The 21,012-nt window shown below is 38.9% G+C and overlaps 1 protein-coding gene across 1 annotated transcript in view; it reads right to left on the bottom strand.

The window, feature by feature from the left end:
- COL11A1 (collagen type XI alpha 1 chain) overlaps nt 1-21,012 on the bottom strand; it is a 368,205-nt gene that overhangs the window by 197,390 nt on the left and 149,803 nt on the right. The window contains exons 6-10 of the mRNA XM_054980352.1: nt 10,211-10,336; nt 9,489-9,596; nt 6,570-6,827; nt 3,961-4,023; nt 55-96 (exon numbers count right to left, since the gene is read on the bottom strand). Of these exons, the coding sequence (XP_054836327.1) occupies nt 55-96; nt 3,961-4,023; nt 6,570-6,827; nt 9,489-9,596; nt 10,211-10,336 (597 nt within the window). The remainder of the gene's footprint in view (nt 1-54; nt 97-3,960; nt 4,024-6,569; nt 6,828-9,488; nt 9,597-10,210; nt 10,337-21,012) is intronic.

Raw genomic sequence — 21,012 nt, 5'->3', positions numbered from 1 at the left:
ACCACCAAACATGATTTTTCAAAATGCACATGAAGTTTAAAATTGTATACATACAGCAGATCCCGGAGGTCCTGGGGGTCCTTCAATAAGCATCCCCTATGAAGAAATAAAATCACATAAACATGGGGAAACACTTAAAAAGCCAAGAACAGACCACAGTAATGATCATAACATTCTGAATTATAATCTTCTTGCTTGTACAGCTACATCCTTGTCTGATATTCATCACATCTTATTAAAAAGACAATTTCCCCTCTTCACGGGCCACGACTTGTACTTCACTGAATTCTTCTTGTAATACATTAATATAACTGCTGGTTAGGAAAAGTATTTAATGTAAGAACTGCCTCATAAATCCTCTTAATAGGATTACTTGCCATCCATAAGACTGTTGGTGGTCTTGCAAGGATCCAGCTATATGAAGTGTGGGGGGGTACTTCAAAGTGAGAGTGGAGTCAGTGGGGATGGACACTGTGATATCGTCATTAATGGCCATTTTCAAGCTGTCACAATTGCTCAAATCATGTCTATTCGCTAAATGGAAGCACCAATTCAGACAACTCGCTTGCAGCACAATCCTAGGCAGAATTATACCATTCTCCACTGAAGTCAAAGGGCTTAGAAGAGAGTTACTCTTTTTTAGGATTGCACTGTAGGATACAAATAAAGGTACATCAATCTAGCTCACAGGTATATGTAAAAGTATTATTTGGGGGGGGGTCTACAATATTTCTTATTCTGAACATTCTTCATGTACAGAATGATTATTGTTCTTGGTCAGTCTGATGCCAATCTGCTGGTTTTTTCCTCCTTTCCTAGAGTTTCTTTTTTTTCCAGTGTGATACCAGCCAGTCTAGGATCACACAGTAAATATGAAGCCAATAAGATTTTGACTATGGGCTGATATGACTGAGGACAAATGGAGCTGAGTTAGAGTAAGAGGGAGTTTCCTGGTCACGTGGGTGATACATTCAGAATATGATCCCTAATTGGCTAGAATGACAAACTCTTTTATTGTCTTTCATAACTCGTCATGAAAAAATGATAAACGGGAGTTCATGAAAATCATCCCTACTTTTAACTAGCCCCAAGACCACCAAGAACTTCAGACACTTCCACTGCATAATTGTGTCTGGGAAGCTCTCTAGAAAAACAACTCATTGCAAAGTCAAACTGTTGATGGAACGTATCCCTTTGGACTGGAAGTGAGATTACTTGACTGAACGCCAACCAATTAAATTTATAATCTCCCACAGAAAACAAGGGTGTCAATCAGAAAGCTAGACTACAATTCATCTAGCTTTCTATGTGCAGAAAAGCATTTAAATGTGGCGTAGCATTCAATCATGCAATCTACCACCTGCAGTCTGATATAGCCTGGTCTTTTATTGTGATGACACTCACTGGTACTGAGTACCGAACCCTTTTTCAGGGTTCTCCCAAGTCCTGTGAGGGTCAGTGCAACCTTATATCGGTGCAACATTTTATATGAGTATCAGCACCCATTTTAACAAAAAACGCACTAGATACAGCACAATCCAGGAACAGTTTTACAATACAATGTGTAAAGGATGGTCAGGATTTTTCTACCATTTATTTATTTAAATTATTTATAAACCACCTCTTCACCACAGAGATTCACAACATAATAAAAATCACTATAGTCATAAAACTATTAAAAGCTAAAAAAAAAACCCCCAAAATAAAACAGCACCATTAGTAACAAAAGACTAACCAATAGTATACCAGCATTGGGGCAAATGAAAAATTATGCGTGAATTAAAAGCCTGGGATTAAAAATGTCTCAGCATGATGCCTATACGCAGAATATGACAATAGTCCAAAAGAAAGAAATTAAGGCTATTCAAGAATTAGGGAGGGAGCCCCTACTGAAAAGAATTGCTTGGCAAAGAGGGACCGTGTTCCGGAAAGGCAAGAAACAAGGAAGGGGGGGGGGGGTTAAGAGGGGGTGGTCTCTTTGTGAACCGCTTCTATTTATTCACATCCATGGTGAGAACTGCACAAGAGAAGAGTTGGAAAGCATGACAAACTCGTCTGAGGCGCAGCGCAACAGATGCAAAAGAATGGTAGGATTGAGGTGAGAGTACGTGAACAGCCCTCTGAGAAGCACATAAATGGCGGGAAAATAGCAGCAACTTGAGCCGTGTGGATTCGGCCCAGCAATGTCTACTATAACAGCTATAGTAGAGACCAACTAAATTTCCAGGGTATGAGCTTTCAAGAGTCAAAGCTCCCTTCATCAGATACATATATTCTAACAATCATTGTGAAGCCTGGCCCTGATACTTGAAATGTCCTGCTAGAAATACTTGCAAAATGTCCTGTTGAGTTGGCTTACTAAATTGCAGTACAACCACATTTGCCTTACAGAAAGTCTCACATAGACTTACTTGCAAGTAAGCCTACACCAGGTCAGGCTGCATGACTGAATGACTTAACTGGTGGAAAAATAGGATACAATAAAGCAACAATTAAAGGGACTCAAATAAGCTACATCTATATCTTTATTCTAATCAGAAATCAAGTTCTTACACAAAATGGCCCAGGAAATATTTTTCCCCTTCTCCCAAAAGAAAGGGAAATGTTTTACCATGCTCATGCTATCGGTAAAGTTGAGGTGAGAAGGCTATTTAAAGCTAATGTTTCCCATGCCCACCCATTCAACTCACCCTTCTTTGTGCAATGTGATCACTACAGGCCCTAGCAAGCATTCATCTTCTTCACATTGTTCTAGTAGGGTGAGGCATCTAAATAGGTCCACAGGGCTGGTGAAACCTTAACTGAGGCTTTGGTATGATCAGTGTGGGTTACAAGATTTAAGTAGATTAGCAATATGAGCAATATGAGGATGGGGAGGAGGCACCCAAACCTGATGGGAGGGAACACCCATGAGGCTGAAAGTCATCACTTGAACCTTAATACTAACTGGTGGCAGGGGGGATGGAGCTGAACATCTCTTGGCACTGTGTGTGTCTGGGTGTATGTGCCTCTGTGTGTAGTCCAACCCATTTTTAGGTGTCTTGCATGAGGTATTTTGAGATATGGGGGGGGGCGACAATAAACACATATAATAAATCACACACATCCCCCTCTTGAAGGAAATGAACCCAAAGAATCTCATCAGGGCCAATCTTTTGGTTTCAAATTGTTTTCTTGCAGAAATCAAATCATAACTGCACCTTTATTGTTACAATATTACTTTGTGTTGCTTCAGAGGTGCCCTTATGCTCATAATTTTGTTAGTTTAGGAGGTCCATGTTTGTATAGCCTTCACACTGCTAGGAAGGGATTTTGCATATATTACAGCTTGCGGCTTACAGTAACTATGAAAGCCAGACATTTTGTGGGACAACTTCAGTGCAAATGTCTCTCCTTATTATTGACAGTATGTTTCATGTCGGACTTGTGACTGATCTGCTGTTTCAGTCCTGTCATCATCTATAATGAATAAAAATCTTTACCATCACATTTTCCCCAAAGTGAGAGACAAGCCTGCTTTAGCAACTTCCAGCAATCTTGCAGTTTTTCTGATGAAAATTTTACCAAGTATTTGCCACTACAGATTTTCATCTGGATACACAACTGAGGTTTAAATTATCTTCCACAAACTATAGACAACCAAATTACAACATAGGTGCATGTCTATCCTGGTAAATTATCACCAAGCAAGAGTCATCTGTAATTCACCAATACATGGCCAGTTTGATTTCTTAGCATCTGTTGACCCACAGCTTAATGTGTGAATAGACTCCACTGGTTGGGGCAGCGGGAGACACTCTATCTAAGGAAACATGAGGTGATGTGAAAGTTCTTTCTGCAGAGTTTGATCTCTCATGTTCACTGACACACCCCAATTACCAATGCAATCTTCAAGGGATGGACAAGCATATGACAACTGACTCATGGAAGTCTGCAACAACTAGTCTCTAAAATACTCACAGGTTCTATCACAGCTGGCTCGCCCTTCTGTCCTTTTTCTCCATAAGCACCATGACCATTCACCTGCCAAGACAACATACATTAGAAATTCTGTCAGGTTTAAAATCTCTTTTCCATCCACCTGGAGACAAATCAGTATTTTACAAGCAAGGAAAGTGGCTTCATAGCCTACACACATTTCTTTTTAGCCCACTGTCAAACACATCAACCACATGAGAGAGCTGCTGTAGCACAGTGGTTAAGTGGTTTGGCTGCAAATCAGCACTATACTGGTTCGAATCCCACTACTGCCATGAGTTCAGCAGGTGGCCTTGGATAAGCCACTCCTCTCAGACCCAGCTCCCCAGCTGTGTTGTGGGGATAATAATAACACTAACTTGTTCACCACTCTGGGTGGGGCAATAATCTGTCCAGAAGAGCAGTATATAAGTGCAGTTGTTGTTGTTTTATTTGTTTTAGAACAATACAAAAACATATTTACCAAGGATGTACATCATGCAAACAGAAAAAAAATCACTTTCTCATTGCCTAAGATTCTTAGGAAAAGAAAACCTCCTTCCTTTTCAGTTACAATGACAGGATTTCAAAGCACATTTCCATTACTATCCATATATATATACATGGATATATATGGATATCCATGTAGTTTGGCCCAAGCTGTGTTTGACAGATGATGGCAACTATATTACAACATCCAACTATCAATGAGGGGTTGGATTCTTTTGGCCCACTGAAACTATTGGGTCACCCTCAACTAAATTCAGCTTCAAGTAGCCACAAATCCTACATAAACTTGAGGATGTTTCAAGCCTTTTATTACAGTGGGCTTAAACACTCCTAGGCCAGAATATCACAGGACTAATACAGGAGACAAGATGAAAAATGAAATAGTTTAAGTCAAACTACTGGGAAACACGTTAATCTCAGATATCTTCAGGTGCCCACATTTGGGCAATGACTAACTGGAGTTAAACGAAAATTTCTGTTTTCAAACTTGAAACATCATGTTAGGAGAGGAAGGAAGGAGCAGAAGGAAGGGATAGCATGAGCCTGACAACTTTCCAGGTTCATCCTTGACCCGAACAAACTTTGTTTTGTTTATGATCTCTGAAGTACCTCAGCAAATGCTCATTCTGGGTCCTTTGGTCCCCTGGCTGAACAGAAATCAGGAAATAATTGTACCAAGACCAATGACTGTGCTGGATAAGAGCCACTTTCATAGCAGTACTATATTTTCATACGATTTTTAGAAGCTAACACTGACAAGTCAGGAATCTCACCTTTCTGATCTGGTTACAAATCCCTAAGCTTTGAGTGGAGTGATAAGTATGTAGCCACAAAGCTCTTTCACTGCTGCAATCTTTTTAAAAAGACAGATTGTTCAGTGCATCACTCACTAACTGTAGCTGAACTTTCCTGAAATTCAACTACAACTCTGTGTATGTCTATTTTAGTGAATGGAAAGAATAGATTTAAACAAGCCTATGTGTGATAGTATCTTCTCTCAGGGATTAAATGCATGCTATATATTGATAACGTCTCAATGGCTCAGTTCACGCATAATGCAAAAATAAAAGTTTATCTTAACTATAGTTAGTTTATGAAACCAGGATGCAGCTCTCAGACCACCACTTAAATTTTTATTTGCTACGACAAATACTGGTTTCATTTCCTTCTCTCTGTTTCCTGGGAGGGGGTCAACAGAGAACAAACCATTCGGACATCACACAAAACCATAATTAAGACTAACTATGATTAATAAATCAACTTCAGATACAGGTTTGATTAATCTTAATTAGTCATAGATAGTGGAATAGCCTGCATTCGGTCAAATAACATCAACTATAGTGAAACTATAGAAGTATCTGAAATAAGATACTGAGACACATCTAGTTAATATATAAAGTTCTAAGTTTTCGTTGATCTCACTGGTCTTACCCAAATAATCCCTTGAAACACCTGTGTCTTGTATAGGAATTTTAGATACTTCGAGATATAGTCACTATTGACAAATGTAACCCCCACAAATGTATCCAGACAGCTATGGAAGTCTAAATAGTCATTGTTCTTAGTGAATCTAGGAGTAACTTTCCTCAGGGTCAATATTATGCTGATCTTTTAAGTCAGTCCTGCACATAGGTGATGCTTTGTGTAGAATTTGAAACAGCATTTTTACTAGCAGATAGCAAAAATGAGAAGTTTATTGAGCCCCTGGTGAACTGCCATACATGGCTGATAACTTCATTTGGTTTGCTGGGTCACAAGTTAGGCAATACTAAATGAAGTTTAGCAAAATCCTTTCCATTATCTCAAAAGTTACAAGGTATACAAAAACAATTTCCAAATACCGAATTAGACTCGATATCAAATCACTGACATTTGCACAATTTCAGTTTTGAACCCACATTACTTTTTTACAATTATATGCGTCCCTTCCTTCCCCCATCTTCCACTCATGCTATAGAAAACGAATTGCATTGAAAAGCACCAGAAGGCTTCCTATTGCCTCTGTGACTCTAGGTCATAGAACATAGGAAACACAGACAGCCTATAATCAGCTACTAACCAAACGGCATATTTAGAGAGTACCTTGGATGTGGCTAACTTACGCTTGTTTCTGTGATATCAGTCTCTGCTGGAACACCAGGCCCAAACTCCTCATTAGTGGGATTTGTAGGCTTCTCTTCATATTCTTTATATTCATAAAAATCATATTCGCCTAAATCTCCATCTACCAGAACTTCAGATTGACTGTGGTCTACTGATCCTCTGCTTCCATACTCTGTCTCCTCGTTTTTTTTAGTCTCTGAATTATAATCCTCTCCCGTTAGGTATTCTTCCGTAAATACTTCTTCAACAGGATTTTGCTATTCACGTAAGCACCAAAAGTTGGGGAATAGGATGAATATGTGGATTACTGTTAGTAAAGCAACATAAGCATTCAGTAGCATTGAATGTTATGGTTGGTAAAATAACATGTCAGCACAAAAGCCTGGCATCTTTTGTTTCTGAAAGCCTGGGAAAACAGTTTTTCAGAAGTATTAAAAGATCACCTAAGATCTAAATTACAGTGTGCTAAAATTGCAATAGCCGACATGATAAACACATCTCATGTCAACAGATGAGCGATGAATGAAATTAATGCTTTTTTATAAATTTACTTTTTTGCATTTGCAAAATCATTAAATGAAACCCTAGCACTACTGAAGTATTTAGATATAATCAGTAGGAAATTCTTACTAATCCAGGAATTCACTCACTGATTTTTTTTTACGTATGCTGTACGCAAAGCATACAGGATAGCATAACATTTTAATTTTTATGCCAATTATATCAAGCTTTTATACTTGGGTTCACACCTTTTAATATCAATTACATTGAAAATATAACTGTAGAAACAAGTTAACTGGGCACTGCCATGTTTCCATTACTGTCTAATTTACAGTGTGCTAGAATTGCATTAGCTGACATGATAAACACATCTCATGTCAATTAAGAAGGGGAGGAAAACTAAGCTAATTTTTTAAAGTATGAGATGTTATTCCATAATATTGTATTGTTTGTACATATTAATCTTTATCTTTCCAAAGGAAAAGGGCTAACATTATATTGTATGTAATGTTCATATAATATTGACGTCAAAAGTTTCAGTATTGCCTCTAGATTTTAATTTTTTTTAATTTTTTAATTAAAACAGTGTGAAACCAAGCCTTCAGCTTTCAAGCACCAAAGTTATCTAAACAGCATTTTATTCAAGATGTACAAAAACAATTTTGGAAGAAACCGATTTCTGTTGCATTGTGGGAATAGAGGCATTTGGGAGAAGGTAAGGTACAGATCAAATACTAAGTACAATCCATTGGAAATGGCATCTGTGAAAACCCATTAAAATAAATGGGACGTATCAAAAGTATAGCTGTGTTGCTAAAAAGAGGCTATGAGACATGGTAGTAGTAGGAGCTCTCCATTCTCCTACCACCATATTCCATATAGTTCAGGATAGACAGCAGAGGGACCAATTGTGCTGTTTCATAGCTCTCATTCATCTAAATGTAGCTTACACAGAAAAGGAACACGTGTTCAGAGCCGCTTCCTCCACTGGTATAAGTGGGGAAGCCATAAGGCAGAAACTCCATATGTGAACTGATGCCCGCCCAGAACTGTGGATCAAAGCAACAGATTCATCATACGCAATCGCAGTATTTCCTTCCGAGTTCACACTGTATCTGCTTGGATTGTACCTTTGCAAACAGAACTAGATTTTGTACATCTTTTAAGCACTACTATGTGACTGAAAAAGGAAGTTTAAAAAGAAATGTCACCTTTCAATATAAATTCTAACCTCAGCTGATTTGTGTATACATGAAAGTACTAATTGAAATCTAATTTGTAAACATCCTTTGTAGTTTTCATCTATCTGGCTGAAATGTATAAGTATTTACAAAAGGAGTAAAACAGGCATTAAAATAAAAACACTTCCAACTTAATGCAAAGCCTTTGTTTGGATATTATGACTTTAAAAGTTAATTCCAGTATTTAAGAAGCAAAGCACCCACATTCAGAAATGCCAGCTGGCTACACACACCAAAACAGAGCAGATGTTAAAAGTAGCAAATTGAACCTCATTTTCCCAAAAGAGAGATGTATTTAAGACTCCAATTAATTCATTTTAGCTGATATGTAGATACTGATGGATGTTCTTCTGAATGCTCATGCTTGATACATTGTATATCCAAAAGGGAGGCTTCCAATGCAATGTCCATTCGCTATAAGATACATATATGGTGCAGGTTTTTACCTATAATGGAATGAGAATGCCTATCCCACCCACTGCTGGGCTTTGTTGTGTATGACTCTATCTAGATTAGATAGTAAAAAAGACTGCCAGTAGGATGGAAGAGAAACAATTCAATCCTAAACAGAATTATAACCTTCTAAACTCATTTGAGTTCAATGGGAATAGAAGGATGTAAGTGTGCTTAGGAGTGTACTGAAATAGTCATATGACCACATCTTCCAAGAGTTGCAGTTGACTATTCTTAGTCATTATATTATATTATATTAATTATATTATATTCATTATAATAGTCATTATATTCATTATACTGTTAAATGAGGGACCACATCTGGCCCATGTCTTCTTGACTTCCCATGTTGACTGAGTTGAACCCTTCCTTTCTTCCTTTCTTCCAGAGAAATCATACATGTGTGCAAGATCTTATGATTCAATTGCACTAAACCAATATTACACAATGAACTCAAAATGCATATGGCTGATTTTCTTGAGAGCGTGGTTTTGCAATCTCTTGGAATCTTTTCCTAAGTAAGAACTGCAAGGGTAGAGTTCAATTGTCACTGCAAAACTGATTAATTTGTAGATCTTCAAAATGTATCACAAACCATTTGCTCCCTGGGGGCTCTCTTAAAACAAAAGAAGAATGATTAATCAAGGCATAGCTTAGGCATAATTAACTATAAACTAAGGTCTTTGAAATATCCTTGCCTGCATATTTTCCATTCCTCATTACCTCATTTGGTCCCGTCGTTTGACTAGGAATTGCAGTCTGGTAGCCCTCAGAAGTCCCATAGTCAGTTTCAGCCACGCTGTATTCATGATATTCATCAACAATGTTGGCCTGATATGAAAGAGAAAGTACAATGTTAACCAGAAAGGAAAAAGGCAGACATCCAGGAGGAATTTCTGTTTAATCAGGTTACGGTATTAGCCAGAGGTGTATTCATCTACTGGGGGTTAGAGCTATTCATATCTCATGATCAGAGATCTTCCAGGCTTGGTCAAGGAAAGATCTTGATTATTTCTTGGCTACCTTTACCCCTATTTTGCCTTTTGCTGTTGCTTGATAGCTTTTCTTCTTCTTGGATGAAAATGTTTCAGATTTTTTGAGTGTGAACTTTGGGGGGTTGTTCTTTGACTTAGCAGCGACTGTCCTCTTCTTCTTTGGGGCTTTGGATTTCTTTTTCTGAAAAAGGTGGTGAAAGATGGGATGGGAAAACATAAATAAATGAAAGGAAAAAAAGCAGTAAGATGTGAAAGGAAGCAGAGTAAGCAAGATGACAAAAGTGAACTGCTGTCAATCTTCGGGCCTTTCCCTGCGAGCCCCGGAACAACAGGAAAGGAGGAGTGGCAAAGGATTGATGAGCTTAATTAACACAAAAGACAACATGACAAAACTACACCACATGACAAGTGACAGAGACGGCACACGACAAACACACCAGATGCCATTACCTCTGTTTGTGCCACTATCTCGTCGTATAGTGGGGGTCCTTCTGTTACAGTATCAGGGTCTTTATAATCTTTATAATCTGGATCCCCATAGTCATAGTCATATTCGATTAAATCTTCAGTTGCATACTACATTGTAAAAGGAAAAATACCAAGCATTTCCTGGGTTAGTGGTAGCAAACTATATTAGCAGTCATGGAAAGTTTTTACTTAACTTTTTCTTTCTTGGAAGAAAAAGTTAAGAGAACAAAAGCATTGAACTAACATTAGTAAGATCTTACTTTCTTTTTAAAAATTATATAGGCTATAAGCACAACCTTAAAGAAAAAGCAAGATGCAGATATGGAAAAGGAATCTTTTACAGCACCGAATAAGATAATCTATGACATGGTTTAAGACTGTAGGCATTTGGATTATTAAAAATATATGCTATACAGAACACCTACTATGCAAACAAATCTGATTGAAAAACTTCCCCTATGTTTCCTTAATGTTATTCATTAGCTGACAGTTTATATGACCTGTTCTTGAAAGTAAGACATTTTCAAAAATCACCTTCAGTTTCACCATCAAGAGTCATTCAACAAGGACTGATTTCAAAGTAATGCTAGACATGCAAAAACCATTCAAACAAACAAAAAACTTTACACACATGAAGTTCCACAGCCATCAGAGTCTGTTGTGCATGCAGCATTAGCATGTAAATTGTGATTTTCCAGTGTGTTGATGGTGAATAACTGACATGTGTAAACAAACTTCACATGTCCAGATCTTTCAAAAATTATGTTTAATGCATAATTTAACTGGCAGAGAAATTGAGCTATATGATTTCAGGCTCCAGGGGAGGGATCCGCTCATATAATTCTACCTGCAAACAAAAATTAGCCGTTCCTCTCCATGTAATAGGACAAAACTATTTGTCCTATTGATAATGATGATGAGGGGGGATTGTCTAAGCCTTTCTATTTGGATTAGAGGGTTAGACAAGGATGTCCTTGGGACCCCTTATTGTTTAATTTATATGTAAATGATTTATGAGAAAATTTTCAGGAGATCTGTCACCCAAAAAAGTTAGCAAACTCTAGTATTCCAATCTTGATGTATGCGGATGATACAGTTATTCTGTCCTGAACAAGGGTGGGATTGCAAAGATCATTAAAAATCTTATCTGAGTATTACTCTAGGGGAGTTCTGTTGACAAATCAACATAAATCAAAGATTATTATCTTCTCCAAGAGAAGAAAACTGACCTCTTTTTGTGGCTGTTGGATGGTATTGAAATTAAGCAGGTTAAAAACAGAATAACTTTTATATAAAAACCTTGAATCGCTCCCGGAATAAATTTTCCACCTTTAGTATAAGAAATATTTACAATAGCTTGTCTAATTTATTATATACCACCTTTGGGTGGGAATTCCAACTCAAGTTATACGAAAAAAGAATGTTTTTGTTCCTTTTGGTGCTGCCATTTGGATAAATGCAGCCAGTGAATCTATAGCTCAACCTCTCCTTCAATTTTTGTGTAGGTTGCTAAATATTCCATGGTCCATTGCAGGTGTTGTTTTCCATGCTGAATTTGGTCAAATGTCTCTTGGGCTTGGCTGTTTGCTTTTAAGCTATGGATTAAATTGTTCTTATGTACAAAACATATTTAGCTTTCTTGAAGCAAGATTCTTATAGGTAGGTTCTCCTGGCAAAAAGCTCTTGGTAAGAAATTGTCATTGATTGGTTTAACCTTAGATATGAGAGTGAACCTAGGAAACTGGAGGTTTTTACCATAATAAAAATATATTAGAGAGACTGATTACACTAGCACAGTGATTCAAGCTCATCATGCTTACTCATCTCAGTTTTTTGGTATTCCTCCCTCAAGCCATTTGCAATCATGTTTACTGATAATCCCATGCTTCTTAAGAGCTTTCCTTCTTGCAAGATTAAATGCCATCCCTTCTATGGCTATGAAAGGCAGATACAATAAGTTACCTTATTTAGAAAGGACCTGTTTGTGCTTCTCTGGTTCAATTGATCCTCTACCACATATGCTATTGAAATGCCCCTTTTATGAGGATTTTTTATTTCATTACATTACCGCTCTTTTAATATACTAGTCTGGAATATCTGTGTGAAAGGTAATATCCTTCTTATTGAATGATAGAGATTCTAAAGTTAACTGCCAGAGTATCTTATGTATCTTAAGTAGACATGGGCACGAACCACAAAAAAATGGAAACGTGGTTCGTGACGTTTTCACGAACCAGGAACCACGAACCCCCACGAACTGGGGCAAGTTCACGAACCAATTCATGGTTTGTGGGGTTTAAATGCCCCTTTCTGGCTGCTTAGCAGTGGCAGGGGAAGGGGCATTTGATAGTTTAAAGGGCCCTTCCCTGCCGCTTGCAAGCAGCAGGGCCCTTTAAATGGCCCAGAGCTCACAAACCCCAGCCCCAGGTCAGTTTTCCACAGGAGTTACTTCTCTGTTTTGCGAAAAGGCTACCATTAGACTGGTCATCTTAGCTTTTTTCACCCATGAGGGCCAATATGACATGGTACTTAGGATGTCAGACTAGAGCCAGGGAGACACAGGTTCAAATCCCCACTCAACCAATGTCAGGTTCAAATCCTCACTCAGTAAAGCCCCCTTCCCAAACCACATTGTATATTGTTTAGGAGAGTGCTGCCAACTTCCACAGAGGCTTTTGAGGGTATACAAAGGGCTACTGGGAAGAGGAGGAAGAGGGGGAAATCTGCTTCTGTTATCTCAAAATCAATGTTATAAAACACTTCACTGACAGAATTTCTGCTACCTGCAAAAGCGTTTTTAAAAACCTCTTTTGTAGCTGACAGCACTGCTGATAAAAATGCATTCTGTCATCACACAATAAATACAGTAAAACAGTAGCCATAGTGGTAATGATGGTAGTAACCATTCTGGGACCAAAAGGCTATCAGAAGCCTGTTCAGAAACCTATTCCTCATCTAACAGCAGCCAATTTAGGATAAGGTCCACATAACATAGAATATCGTGCAAGTCTAATCGATTTTTTGTATGGGGAGGAAAACCCAGGAAATAAAGGATTATAATAGCAACATATTCAACAATACGTGAATTTAGTCTAGGAGTGGCACCTTTTTAAAGACTCTGGGAACAGGCCATTTAAAAATACACAGATCTGTGGGCATTAACTAGACTAGCAAAACAGCAAATACTTTCAGGATGGCAACAGTAGCCCCATTGTTCAGAAGCTACTGACCTCAAATATAAACCAAAAAGGAAAAACGTGATTTTATTTTTATTTATTACAGATATTACTGATATTGTTTTAATTTGTGTGTATATATATATATATATATATATATATATATATATATATATATATATATATATATATATATATATATACACACACATAAAATTTCTATTACCTTGTGAACCTATATTGAAATATCATTTATAAATACTATTAATACGAAATATCTTATTAATCTTTCTTAAAAATCTTTCAGGCTGTCCTGTGGTACTTAATTGTGATGCATAAGGGTTCAAGGCTTTCAAAGCTAACTTGAAACATGTGAAGAAGACACACATAAACTGCACATTTCCCTGAAGGTGATTTTAAAATTGCAAGACCATAAAAATAGTTTCTCTTCTGTCACTGCCTCTGTGAAAGCTCTATTGATAGAGAACAAATAGGTTGTGTCTGCAAAGGAATGTAACACCTCAATGTCTGTCTCCTCTGACCAGGCAGCCAAGGAGGTTCAATCGCTGCATTCATGTGCTTTTCTGGGCAAACAAACAAAAATGAATGAAAAAGTGTCACTAACGAAAACTTCACTGAATGCAGCACAATCATTTTATGATGGAAGATGAGGGGAGAAAAGCACTGAAGCACCATGGATGAACAGGGAACGCTCTTGTGGCTTGGGTTACGGACTCTAAATTACCAATTCAAATTTATACAGAATTTCCACAGCAAATATCAGATTGCTCCCTCTCTGATTTTGGGATGAGATGATTCCCCCCTCCCCCATTTTGTTCCTTCCTTGCTTCAAAATTTCATTCTGCTGTCTTGTACTATTTGCCCTGAAATCCAGTTTAACTAGGAGAAGTGCTAAAATTCAATCTGGAATTACAGTATGTGTAGATTGTTACAGATGCCACCACTTTCAGCATTTGGGCCTTCCCCTTTCCTACATTACCAGTGCATGAATTAAACACTGCAAAAATCTGTCTTCATATGTTCTTTCCTCTGAAGGCAGTAACTGAAGGGCTATTCCCTCATTTTAATTGTTTATGGCTTGTTTTAGCTTGAAGCTGTTTTATGTTTCCAGCTAAAATGTTCATCTTAGGTTGCCAAATATTAATGTTGCTGGTTTTTAATTACTCCAACAGGTCCGTTTTTATTTTTGGTTTGAAAAATTATAATTTTTATTACTTGTGGGTTGCTTTGAACAGATTCTGGACTTACAAACTTTCTCGATAAATGAATAAGATAATTTTTGTGCAGTCTTTTACTGATGTGAAGAGTTGCTCCAACACTACACAAAAAGGAACTGGACACCATCGCATAGACAGTCATACAAAGATTTCCCTTCTGCATGTTTTACCAAGAGTAATACAGAAAGAAAATGATCAAGTCGCACTTCCTGTGAGGGACCAGGAAGTAGGCAAGTGTAACATCTACTTCAGTCAGGGCCTGAATTGAAAAGAGAGAAGGCTGAGACTGAGAGAGTGCTGCAAATAAGTTATTACCATAAAGTTTAAAGTTTGTTCGAAGACTGAGTGTGCTTATTATAAAGACAGAGATAGTGCATTTTTAAACAGCACACACAAGTGTATTGGCCATGAATGACCTATGAAAGCACAATACTCTGTTAAAAAACAATGGAGCGCTACACTTGTCCTTTGACTTAAATAGATTTAGAAGCATGTGTTTTAGGAGTGTTACTCGTGCTGTGAGCACCAGAGACCTCAAAGAGCCTAGGGCTGTACCCTGTGGTCTTTACACAAACACTCCAGAAGCACGGGTGCCGTAACAACATTGCCTGACTTGCATCTTTCCCGAGGGCCAAGGAAGACTTACTTGATTCCATCTCCGGGCCCTCTTTCTCCTTCTAGCTCAACTCCAGCCTCCTCCTCACCATGGTTGTTAAGGTTCTATGCCTGCTCAGGAAGTGGCAAGGCAACATATCTTCTCCTGTCCACTGGCATGAGATCAGGCTGCAACCTCATCTTCTCATCTCTCTCTGGTGGTCCTGAAGGCAAGTAAACCCTATCCAGCCTGAGGTGCTTGGCAAGGTCCTCCCCATGGAATCTTGATAGGGGCGGTCTGCTCAGCAATCTCCTTCTTGGGACAGCCTGCTGGTCCTTGAGCTGGCACCTTCATCACCAGAGCTGGGCCTGGTGTCCATGACAACAAACCTCTCCACCTAGCCCCACCAGACAGCCATGCCACACATGGCTTGGATCATTTTCAGAAACAACTCCAGAATCACAGGAGAAATCTGGGTAAAACATCCCTACCTCAGATTTTGAAAAGCTAGTTTGAGGGGTTTTCCCCGCAATGCCAAGTCCTTCCAAAATTATTTTAAAGACTCATTCTTTCGAATACATTTTTTAAAAGATGAGGTGGACACCAAAAGATCAATCTAGACACAAGAGGTCTGTTATTTGAGGTGTCTTTTTAAAAATCTATTTAGACTGAGCAGATGCTTTGAAGACTGGCAAAGAGTCTCCGAGGAAACATATATTTGACCCTTTCATCTGACAAAACTGAAATGGCCCCTCTGAAGCTACAATTAGCTCTTCAGGAGGAAAAAGTCTGGTATAATTGTCCTAGTCCTCCTAGTGAACAAGGAAACATTTCAGAGTACCTCCTCACCAACATTATGGCAGTGTAGTGTGTAAGACTATGAATGGTGTACCTGCCCACAAGTGCTATTTAAAATCTGACCTTCTCTGTGAAATTACTAGGTAGCCTTAGGCACTTTCATGCATTCTCAGTCAGCTCTGCAAAATGAGGACAGTCACGCTGACCTGTATTCCAGGGGTGTTGTATATATGGCAAGTCTTTTTCTAACCTGTCCTTAGTAATTTTATTAGCCATAGGATTGGCACGGGGCAGAGTAGTCACAAATGCTGCTGTCAGACAGATCTTACCATTGTTTTTAAATTAGCAGGAAAATTATTAAACTGTATACATCTCGTGACCTACCATGCTAAGCTGAGCTCACTTGCTGTTCTGTTTCTGATGCCTTCCTAGAACCAAAACTTGTGGTCGATTGGGGGGGGGGAGAATCACCCCAAAAGGCAATAATGAATGGATTGCAGTCTGGTCAGCATTATCCTTGGCATGTCACAAGTTGTGTTTGTTTGTTGTGTTTCTTAGGAAGTCTACTGGAAGTACTTTGGGCATTCAAAAAGCACAGAATGCGCTAAGTGTTACATCGACCACTTGGATCAGCACTTACTTAGCATTTAAAACTGGATTGTATACAGTTTAATAATTTTCCTGCTAATTTAAAAACAATGGTAAGATCTGTCTGACAGCAGCATTAGTGACTACTCCTATGACCAATCCTATGGCTAATAAAATTACTAAGGGCAGGTTAGAAAAAGTTCTTTAGAGGCCACAAAACAAACAGAAACATTGACTGAATCAAAAAAACAGTGCCAACTATGTTAGAATTTTGAAAAAGGTGCACAGTGAGTAAATTGATATTTATGCTAAGCATTGCCAGAGGCACAGTTTGCAAAGGCAGTCATTCATGAATGAGAACCAAGAGAGGCACATATAAAAAGCAAGGATATTCAGAGGGCTGAATTGCATCATACACAATCAACTGGAAAATATTTTAGCTCTTGTAGGATGTTGCCTTTGACATTTCAACAAATGTAAGGTCACTAACACAACACTACACGCTGGTTGTTCATTGTATTCACAGAGCAAAAACACATGATAATTGAGATACATGGCAGTACATTTATTTCCTAGTCCACATTATCTTTAATTTGTGGATAAGGACATATGTAACATTTTGTGACTTAACAAAAATTCAATAGAAGGCTTGTGCAATATTACTCAGGGCCAAGATACGTGGCTAGGTCTTTCATATATTCCTTAACTTAAGAGATGTTCAACATGACCTGGAAGCTAGTATGTCAGCTCTGGACCTAAGAAATTTGACTTCAGACAGATTGGGCTATGGAAAGTTTCTGAGACTCAGTATTATACTTCATGAGGAAATAATTCACTCTTCTAACTCTTTCATTAGATATTTGTGACTGAGGATCAATATATATATTATCTCCTTTTTCAGTTAGGCAATCCTCATATACACTAGACAAATGGGCTTTATTCATTCCATGGGTTGATACTTTCCAGTGGGTCATGAGCTCTTAAAGAGCCAGTATTTTTTACTGCTTTTTGGAAGAATCTGCTGATAGTGTAGATGCATAAAGATAATGGGTACCATCCCTCTTGTCTCTTTGTACATGTGCTGCAAGGAGCACCATGAGAGGTAACTCAGCGGCACAGAGGATTTGTGACTCTGATTTTTGTCTTGTTTTTACCACCTCAGCTTGTATGCCCTGCCCTGCTACCTAGATGTCTGCTAGACATGAGGTCATAACTCTGCCATCACTCTAATGTCATGTGAGCAAGTCCCACTGAATAATCTGAACAGGATTCTAAATAGACCTGCTCAGCATTTCTCACTCAGTGCAGACATTTCTGGACTCAAATCTTTGAAAATGATTTTGGATTCTGTCCTGGCTGCTTCACTCCTACCACTCTTTTTCATCCTGCACCCCCCAAAATAAACAGGCTGGGGTTTGTTTTTTCACAAAGCCATAATGCAACCCTAACATTGCAAAAGCTGTTGTGCTATTTAGGGAAAGGTGAGGAACACTGTAGACACACATTCCTAGGATCTAGTCATCCCTGCTTAAATATCACACTGTTCTCATAAACAACATATCAGGTTAGAGGTCTGCAATCTGGATCTAGGAATCAAGTAAAAATGCTGAATTGTTGACGATCCAGCTAAATCTGGCTTTCCAGGATCAAAGGAGAGAATCCCAGATCAGATCAAGACCTCCAGATAAACTTGGGTTAAACTGGGAAACACAGCTTCAGCCTCTTGGCTGGCTGCTTCTCTGTCTTCTCCTGTGTTTTTCTCCAAGAGAGGAGGGGGAGGAGGGAGGGGGGAGGAAAAAAGAGACAGGAGTGAAGCAGGGAGGGAGGGAATGACCAATCTGTGCAGGAACTCTCCTTGTCTGCTTGGCTTCTGTTCTGATAGCAATACTGATTCAGTTGGGCTAAGTTGAAACAGTGTCCCTTGCTTCATTTTGGTTTGAGCAGAATTGTACGTTTGCATATGATTCTCTGCTTGGATGTTGGTTGGTCTTGCTTCACTTCACTTCTGAGAGGATTCCATTTCCTTGCTTCAGTTTAGTTACGTTGGGCTTCCTCTGGGTTGAACTTGCAAGTGTGCCTCTGGCCAGTGACAGCCTTGCCCCTGTGTGTTTCTGCCTGGGAACCAGCTTGGAAACTTTCCCAACATAGAAAACAATGGAGAGTGGCTGGGCAACTTGCTCAAGAGACACTTGGGGGGGGGGGGAGGTGTCAGTTTGGTTCTGGTGGTTTTTCTCTGGGTTAAGTTTGCATTTGGGAGTGTACCTTGACCATGGCAGCCTTGCCCTACTGTGTTTCTGCAGTGAGAGTCAGCTTTGACTTTTTTCCCAGAGGAAACAATGGAGAGTGGCTGTGGGCAGCTTGTGCAATCTCCCTGAAATTTGGGGGGTGGGGTCTTTAGAAGTCAGTTAGGAGTAGGTTCCCTGCAAATTTGGTGGAGTTTGCTTGAAAAATCATGTCCTAACCTCCAGATACACCCAAATATGTTTCCCCATAGAAAATAATGGCCAAATAAATCTAGAATCCTCTAATTTTGCAGAGCCAGATTAAAGAACCTTACCTAGATTTCAAGGATCCAGGGGTTTTGTTGTTGTTTCCCTGAAACCTGGATCTGGATGACCCAATTTTTATTTTGTGTGCACACCCCTACTTTAGGTGGAAAACGTCTTTCTGTACTGCACTACTTCAGGGCTTGGGGATCAGGTTCACATTTCTGAATGTTCCTCAACATACAATGAGAGATGGCCAGGGAAAGGATTTTAGTCTCATTGGCTGTGTGCAGGAATTCTCCACCACACACCTGTACTCTGAAATGGTATTGCCCAGAAAAAGGTTTCCCATTCCACATTCTGCTTGAGAGAACTAGGCCCAGGATGGTGAAAGTATGAGAAAGAAGAAATTGCATTGCACCTTCACACCCACACTAAGGATGTATCTCAGCACCGTGACCTCCATCTTAAATTTCCTTTTGCTAGTGAAAGCAAGTTAATGCATTTCTGAGCAGCCTCTGCAGGCACAATTTGATTAAAAGAACAGGCAACAGCTCTTTCTTGGTACAGCCAAGCTTGGCTCTTGAGATTTGGCAGGGAGGGTATGAACCATCCATCTGATGGCCTTGTTTTTTAGGGAAATTCCCTTATGTTTCATCTCTCCTCTACAAAACAGTGGGACAGCAGTTGAAAACTAGAACAAAGAGATGGAACACCTAGTCACCTTACGGTGACACTGCTGACATTCAATAGCTCAGTATACAAATTTGTCCCGTTTGTAATATTCTACTGTGTTACAAACTAAATGTCATTTTTCCAAGAAGTTCTTCCTAAGCTTGGAATGTTAAAAATGTTCCTGCTCATGTATCATCGGCTTTTAGCAAACCAGGCATGCACAAGCAGAAGTCATCAAGGGTCATCTTTTTATTTGCAATTAAATTCTTATTTTTTGCTATGAACTATGGAACAAAACAGAAGCAAGAAGATTTTTTATATGGCATCTCTCTTTTTTGAATCAGTCAGTTCTTACTGATGGTTGACAGATAAGTAAGCATGGACACTGAGACCTATACAGAGTCTTCATCTTGAAGCAAGCCATACTCCCACAAAGCATGTTCACATGCAGATAATAGTGAAATGGAGTCTACCTATCATCAGTAAGCAGGGGGGCCTAATGAAGCAGAGTAATGTGCCATAGTGGAGTTAGTGCGGGGCAGTGGTTACCATGTCAGACTAAACATGGGGGACAAGGGTCCAAATAATCACATGAAATTTATTGGGTGATCTTGGGGCAGTCATTTTCTCTCCGCTGAAACTACTTCACAGGGCTTTTGAGAGGACAAAGTGGGACAATGGAGAATCATGTATGCCCTCCTAAACTCCTTGGAACAGGGAAAGAAGAAAATTGGATCAAGCCATCATAAGAAGCGCAGTCTTCCCACAGCTTCTGGCACACCACTGCAACCAAAATGACTCTGGGTGCACTGTCAACTACCCTTCCTCTGATATTTTTGTAATTTTTTTAAAAAAAAGAAAAAATGTGTGTACTTCTACCACACTAGCACCCTTGCAAACAAGACATTGACATGATATGGCATCATAAGTTATGGAAAGCAGAGGTGCAATTCAGATAGTTTCTTTACCAGCCCCTTCTTTGGAACGTCTAATGTTAAAATAAGGCAGTGAATCTCTAGAAAAGCTCCACTTGTAATGACTATTTCATATGGTTGGCTGCTTTGATACAAAGCTCAGGGATGAATAAAACCTGGCATTCCTTAACACGAGACAATATTTCCATTGTGATCTCATGCTTTCTTTACCGGAGTGAGAAGCATAATTGTATTCCACAACCAGGGAACTGGACTGTTTTCTTCATTAGGTGCATTTTAGAAATACCAGATCA

The sequence above is a fragment of the Eublepharis macularius genome, chromosome 5, assembly GCF_028583425.1.
Source record: "Eublepharis macularius isolate TG4126 chromosome 5, MPM_Emac_v1.0, whole genome shotgun sequence".
Classification (NCBI taxonomy): domain Eukaryota; kingdom Metazoa; phylum Chordata; class Lepidosauria; order Squamata; family Eublepharidae; genus Eublepharis; species Eublepharis macularius.
Note: the sequence above shows the minus strand (reverse complement) of the source record. Positions and strands in the feature narration are given on the sequence as shown.